Source organism: Diuraphis noxia, unplaced genomic scaffold (assembly GCF_037042655.1).
Source record: "Diuraphis noxia isolate RWA-SAM2 unplaced genomic scaffold, SU_Dnox_SAM2 contig0002, whole genome shotgun sequence".
Taxonomy (NCBI): Eukaryota; Metazoa; Arthropoda; class Insecta; order Hemiptera; family Aphididae; genus Diuraphis; species Diuraphis noxia.
This window is the reverse complement of record NW_028301712.1, coordinates 34,815,164-34,823,051: the sequence shown is the minus strand read 5'-3', so window position 1 is coordinate 34,823,051 and position 7,888 is coordinate 34,815,164. Positions and strand designations below refer to the sequence as shown.

Genomic DNA, 7,888 nt, shown 5'->3' with positions numbered 1-7,888 from the left:
ATACGTTTATAATATCGGACGCCAAACGAGTTCATTGAGGTGAATGTTTCGCGGCGGAATCGCTCGCACACCGTAGCCGAGACGACCCACTGGCACTTGGCAGTATTGACTTAACAATGGACACACTTTTTAAGGCTCGTACAATGGCACACGCCTACGTCGACAGATATATTATGTTTATGCATATATATGTATAAATATGGAACGCAAAGACCGACGTTTAATTCGGATTTTAAAAGACGTCCCGCACAGTGTTACAATGTTACACATATATAATATATATGATGTGTTAATATGTATATAATTTATATATATATATAGATCTTATAAAACCTTTTCTAAAGCCGGCAGGATCATACAATTGTATAGTTCATGAACGAAAAATAAATAATCCTGCGCCGATTCGCGTTACTACGCATCATGTGGTAATAACATACCGAACGGACTCTTGAAATGATGAGTAGCTTCAGTGGCAATAGTGGCATCATTATTTCGAGGTTATTATCACAGATTATATAAAATTTTATATAATCTGTGATAATAACCTCCTGGTATTATGCAGTAGACAGTAGGTACAAAGATATGCAGATTTTTCATCCGCTAAACTCGGCTAAAGCTGAACTCTAATCATATTAATATATAGTACTGTAGTAGTGTAGTGTCTCATTGTTTTGTTAAATTTTTCAGATAAAAGAATACACAACTGAACAAATAATAAAATAACGTTTTCTAATTATTTGCTACATTTTGACAAATAGTTTTGGAGTGGATCGAATAAAGTGGATCTAGTTCATGGATGTATATTCATTTAACTCAAATATAAGCAAATATAAACTTATTATAATATAACAAATAATATAATTATTTTTAGAATACAAGACATTTTAAATTTTAAATGAAAATATAATAATACATAAATCTAAGTTACTTGATACTTGGAAGATGTTGGGGGAAATTCCCCCAAATATCATATATTTTCCAATTCAGGTGCATAGATACCTTTTACAATATTAATAGACCAGTCCTATTCACATTTCCACCTTGTAAAAGATAGGTGGCGCTTTTCGGTTACTAAGGTCTAAGTTATTATGATACGTAACAATATTAAATACCTACATACAATTTTTGCTAAACGGGGTGTATGCGGGTGTGTATTTGGTATAAGATGAACCGGTCTATGAGTAAAATGTCTATTATAGTGATACTACATTGCTGTATAGTGTATACCGAAAACAATACTTACAACTGTACCACTTCAGTGTACAACCGTCTATGGACAAAACCACAAAACACATTAGACTGGATACAATATTGAGTATTATCATAACATTCATAACTCGTATTATATAATATTATTACACGTGGAAAGATTCGATTTGGCAAAAAAACGTATCTAACGACCATCATATATAAAACCTTTATTATAACTTATAAGTCATCGAGTCGTATAGAAACTGGTTATAATAAATTAATGTTATAAACATAGAACAGAGATATTTTAACTATATATATTAACATCATTGTACATATAGGCACCTTATTACTGTACGGAATAGTTATTATTATTCCGTTTATCATTTTGATGTGCCACGTTCAAAATCTTATTTATTATTACGTTTATCAACGAACACCGCTTATTTAAACTCAGCTGTACCCATATCGCGAACGATATTATAATATATATCGTGGGGGGGAGGGAGAACACATGCGCGCAACTATTATAAACTGTAATAATAATAGTACACATTAGCATTATTATAGCTTTACCTTATTTCACGTATACACCGCACTCACATACGTGCGAACGGAAAAAAAATATTCATTTGAATAAATTATACTCGTTACCGTTAATCGCCGTCTCTGTAAAACTGCAAATAACTATTATAGTCTGGTATGTAAAGAATTAATTCAAGATTCTATTACCAGTCCCCCCCCCCCACAGTCTTATGAAACAAATGTGAAAATATTTTGTACAATAAAATATCGATGGGTTAACTTTGAATCCAGGTAAATATTTTGGAGGTGATTAAACACTTGATGCCAGATCAACTTTATAAAGGTTTAACTATTTATAATTATCCAACTTTATAATATTACCTATATTCAATGATTATCAATATTTATATTATTGGAGGGAAATTAGGAAATTTATCTAGAGGGGCGGGATCAAAATTGAATGTAGATGATTATCCGAGAAAATTAAAGGTAAAGCCAAAATTAAAATAGGCGGGCAAGTGCCAAGTGGGTACCACTCTGCTGCACATTAATAGTAGATACCGATTAATAATATATAGGTCAATATAATGGATATGTTAAGTTTGAATTCAATGATAGTGGCATGATACAAACGATTCTAAGTGAAAATAGTTAGCCTAAGTATATTTTTTGACTTTATTGATATTAAAGTAAATTCTACTGTTATTAAATAGTTGGTTGAATTGCTTTTAAAAAAACATTGCATTTTAAAATGTCATTGAATGTATAAAATATCACAATATATGTGTTACTTTAAAAGTTTCATGTACTCACGAATAATATTTTTAAATTACAAAAAAATAACTAAAATTGTTATTCTCTATTTAAATATTAAATTTGGACTAATTGGACTTAATATTATTATAAGGTATATGTCCTGATGTTTTTTAGCATTTTCAGCTACAGTATGAACTATTTATGAGGAAACTTGTATTCATATTATTAATTATTTTACCAAGTGAAAAAATTATTATTCAAAAAAAACAAAAATTAAAATCGAAAAATTCAAGTGTTTATATCAATAAGTACAAATATTTCAGAGATTTAAAATTGTGGCCTTTAAGTATATTTCAAAATTCCTAAGATCAGAGTTTAAAGTTATTCATTATTAAATAAAAAAATAGAGGGGAATCATGTTTAGTAGATCATACTATATAATTACAAGTATATTATATTTATTATTTACATAAAAATCAAAATATGAATAAATCAGTATGCTGTAGTAATAGCCCCCCAGACTATACACTGACATTTTACAATAACTATAGAGATATTATACGAAATGAAAAGATTATCATCGCTGGGTTTTTCTCAGCACAACTGCTTAAAGGTTTTTCTGTCATTTTTTTTTTGTTTTTCTCGATTTTTTTGAAAACTGTTCTTGGAAAATATCTACTTTTGACCTCTATAATGCACCAAGGATCTTCAATTTTACATTGGAAACCACCCCCAAAGTTTGAAATCGAAGTATTATATCGACTAGTTATGCTGTATACAGACACAAAAAAAAACACACATCATTGTAAAATCAATACATTCATCACTTCGTTCAGAATCTAAAAAAAGGTAGCAAAATTTATAAAAAAAGTAGTAATGTACAATGTTATGATTTTTATGACATTAATATCTTAATGTTAGTGTTTATCTTTACTTTTGTTGGTTAATATATAAATTATAATTTATCACTATTAGATCAAAAAGTTTATTTTTTGAATATTTTTATTTTTAATAAAATGGTAATAAAGTTATAACTTATTACTAATATTAAGTTATAAATAATAATTTATGTTTGAAAATTACTATTACATTTGATTTTTTTGTTTTATAGTTCAATATTATATGTTTTTCAGAAAATTAAATTATATCAAAAATATTATATATTATTAGGTTATAAATTCATATGACCAATTTTTATTTTATATGAGACTAAAAAATAAAAATTATAACAAATATAAATATTAAGTAATATACGTTGGTGTATTTCATCATCGAAATGTCAATAAAAAGATTGAAAAGGGCGAACCCACTGACTCCTTGGCCATTCCGTTTGGTAACGTGTCAGTAATAATTCACTTTTCTTATCTAGTGGCCAGTCCTTATTATATTATATTCATGGCAAGGTTATAAGCACGATCATAGATAAGTATAGATGTATCTTCTCAACGTCATCGTGGTTACAAGTATAACTGATAACTGTTGATAATATGGAGTGATACAAAATTACTATCATTGCCACTCATAGATAATATATTATTATCTATGATGCCACAATAATAATATACCTCCAGGTTAGGTTAGGTAACCACCAGCTGATCTCTGATTGCCACGGTCCAATACTTATTTACTGGACGCTTATCACAAAGTGGCTGTCCGAACCATCGGTGACTATTCGGTGTTATTACAATACAATATTATAAGCTAGCACGGAGGCTACTGAGGCTAGTAAAATTATAAATAGTTATTACTTAATACTTATTAGTTATTAGTGTTATTACTTGTTACTTATTATTATTAAAACCGTGTTATGTTCTATAGTCGAATAACGTCTAACGATATTATTTTTTTGTTAATATGGAGGGTTTTAATTTAAAAAATACTTTTTTCTCGTGTATAACAATTATAGTATTAATATTGTCTATGCTATTTTTCTATGAGCCTGCTCAAAACTTACTGTGTAGCTTTGCAATTTTTGAACGATTCTTAATCAACACCCCTAAAGTATGTTCTCTTTTCGATACAACTCGATTAAGTCGGTATAATGGTGTTGATGGAGGCAAAATATATTTATCCATTCTTGGTATTGTATTTGATGTGACAGAAGGTAGAAGATTCTATGGACCTGGTGGTTCGTATAGTGGATTTTCCGGTATGTACCTAAGCAGTAGGAACCTGTTAAAAATAATTTTAATTCAGTTATTCTTTAAATTTTGTTTATTTCAAAAATATTTTTGTTTAAAGTAGTTTTACTCAAATTTAAAGATTAACTTTTTTACTTTGTGTAAAACAATATATTTTAAGGTCGTGATGCCAGTCGTTCATTTATTACTGGCTTATTCGACGAAGAAAACCTAACTGATCATGTCAGTGATATGGATCCAAATGATTTGATAGGACTGGATACTTGGATTAATACTTATAAGAAAAAATACAAAGAAATTGGTACTTGGATTTTATATTTTTATATCATCAACCTTTTCAATTTCTTATTTCATCCCAAGTTATGTTATAATTATTTAATTTGCCTTGTATTTTATACTAATATGTTGTTTTAGGAAAATTAATTGGACGTTATTATGATTCATCTGGTAAAGAAACTGACTATAATAAATTGGTGTTGGAAAAAATAAAATCAAGTAAAATGGCTAAAGTAGCTAAGAATGAAGAAATGGTTCGATATCCGAGTTGTAATATAGAATATGTTCAAGAAAATCAAAGAAGTAAAGTCTGGTGTACTACATTGAGGTTTGATCAATAGGAATATAGACATTTTCTAATTATTTTAGATGTTAGTACTTTGTTAGTTATTGTTTTTTTTTTTATATACATTTATAGTGGTGGTATTAAAAGGAATTGGATTGGAGTACCTCGTAAATTTCAATCATTGGATGAAAATGGAAAGTTGTCAGTACGCTGTGCATGTGTACAACTAGATACCCTCAGTAAAGCTGAACTAATGCATATTAATGAGTATGAGGATTGCGATGCTAATGCGACAACATGTTATATCAAAGTCAGTTAACCTGACGTGTTCTACTAATATATGTCTTTCCATGTTATTGTTATACTATATTTCCTAAAATGTTCATTCTGTGATAAATTCTCATATAGTATCAAAATTGTTAACGCCAGTGAACAATAGGAAAAGTTAAATTATATTGTTGAATCTTTTGTTAAGAATAAGTTTAATTAAGAGGGCACAACACCCGTATTTGTTGTCTCAGTCTTACAAACGTGTTACATAGCGAATTTACACTCAGCAGTACACGTTTTACTCCATTACCTTAAAAATTAGAGTAAATTGACCTATTATGAAACTTGATGGTAAGAACATTATCTCAATTTTAACATTACAATAACTTAGTTTTTAACTAAGTTATGAGCATTTTTAATATACCATAATTATAGGCGCATAATTCACTTAAAAACTGAATAAACGTAAAAATACTTCCAACAAATCACAGATAATGTTCTTACCATTAAGTTTCATAATTAGTCTATTCACTCTAATTTTTAAGCTAACGGAGTAAAACATGAATTGCAGAGCGTAAATTCGCTATATTACACGTTTGTAAGACTGAGACAACAAATACAGGTGTTGCGCCTACTTATTGTGCCTATGAACTATACCATGTACCAATAATATTATAATGTTTACAATTTTTATACAAAAATATTTATAAGAATAAATACACAATGATTCACATTGATGTATTACACTTGATTATAACTTATAAATTATAATAGTTGTTTTTTTTTTTTTTTTGTATATGAAATGCAAAAAGCCTAAAAAAAACTTTGAAGTAAACATAAAATCAACTGTTAATTTTTATAATGTATTGTGACAATAATATAGTGACACTATGATTGTAATATATTATATTATAAACATTATTTACTCATATTTTACCTGTGCCTGATCTATCAAAAAAAAAAATTGATTTTAGAAACTGTTAATTGATAATGCTTTAAGTTAGCTTTAATTATAACTTATTTATAATAATAAATGTAGCGTGCAACATAATATTATATATATGTATTAGATATATTGGTTAAAATGATATTCTATCAAACCAAATTAAGTTTAAGCTATCTACATTACAATTTATTAATAATATATGTACACCATTGATTATTTATATAATAGTATATTCAATCAATGGTATTACTCTGTAGATAGTCACTAAGTTTTAAGTTTAAAATTAAATTTTTATAAGCACTTATATAATATTGATAAGTCAATCTATTAAATATTAAAATAGTCAAAGTATGTGCCAACCTAATATTTAAACTTGAAATTACTTTAATACTAATATAGAACTAAATCTTAAAATATTACATAAATTTAAACATGGAGGTATTGAACTTATTATAAATTATAGTAAGACCAAAATGTATCGAATACAGTAATTTAACTTAAGACATGTTCAATACACCAGTATTTACTTTAATTAATTTCTAGGACATGGATAATTTATGACCACCAAATAAAATAATGTGCTTGGATAATGGAGATGGTAATTCTAGTGAAATTTGATAAATGTGCTTATGGCTCTTTTCCAATGTATTACTATTGTTGCTTCAAAGTATGAGCAATTGTGTTGAAAAATCCACTTAGTATTGAGATTGTTCAAACAACTTGTTATAATATATGTGAACAAAGATCATTTTCAGTTTAAGTATATAAATATACGTATAGAAAATGTAGATACATTTTCTGTGCTCACTGTATTACATTAAATATTGGCACACTTATTTATAGATAGATAATTTTATTTTTATTTCTTTAGGTAGCTAAGTGTGAATTTTAAACTTAAAATTTAAATTATTTTTTACTACTTTCGTTTCAACTAAAAAAGAATGTTATCAACCTATTTTCAGATAAGTAATATCAAAATAGAAAACTGTAAATTTGTTATTTGTGAAGTATACTTTTAAGAAGGGCCTATGCTATCAATTTTAAATTAAAGTTGGTTAGTCAATTCATATAAGGTAACTCAATATTGCCTATGGCTGAATAAAAAAAGTTCATCTATTAAATTAGCCAAGTCAGACTACTGCTGTACTTGAATAGTTTAAAAGTATTATTTACAAAACAGACAATGTAAACAATCAACATTCAAGAGCTTTTTCAACTTGATAACACTTAAAAGGATGCCAGTGCATTTTTTCTCCCTATAACCGACGCACAACAGAGAAAATGTTCCGTTCACAATAATCAGAATAATTTCTAAAATTAGAGTGAAATGACCTCTTTTAAAATTTAAAGGTATGATTATTATCTACAGCATCTCATAGGCTCAATTTTGAAACGAGTTATGTATTTTTTTTAAATACTCATAACTCACATTAAAATTAAAATATAATAAAAAGTCTATGATATTTTCTAGAGTCTAGATAATAATCTAAATTTATA

General features: G+C 27.4%; 1 protein-coding gene across 1 annotated transcript; it reads left to right on the top strand.

Moving 5' to 3' along the window:
* The first annotated feature begins 4,112 nt into the window (after nt 1–4,112).
* On the top strand, nt 4,113–6,376 carry LOC107171028 (neuferricin). The gene is made up of 4 exons (XM_015521258.2): nt 4,113–4,621; nt 4,774–4,914; nt 5,028–5,217; nt 5,308–6,376. The coding sequence occupies exons 1-4, from the start codon at nt 4,327–4,329 to the stop codon at nt 5,492–5,494; spliced, it is 813 nt and encodes a 270-aa protein (XP_015376744.2). The 5' UTR covers nt 4,113–4,326; the 3' UTR covers nt 5,495–6,376.
* Nucleotides 6,377–7,888: the final 1,512 nt, after the last annotated feature.

What these genes read in the sequence shown, in the direction of transcription:
- LOC107171028 (XM_015521258.2), top strand. Translation starts at nt 4,327, where the DNA reads ATGGAGGGTTTTAATTTAAAAAATACTTTTTTCTCGTGTATAACAATT. An exon ending in TTCGTATAGTGGATTTTCCG is followed by an intron (nt 4,622 to 4,773) that starts GTATGTACCTAA and finishes ATATATTTTAAG; the next exon opens with GTCGTGATGCCAGTCGTTCA. An exon ending in GAAAAAATACAAAGAAATTG is followed by an intron (nt 4,915 to 5,027) that starts GTACTTGGATTT and finishes ATGTTGTTTTAG; the next exon opens with GAAAATTAATTGGACGTTAT.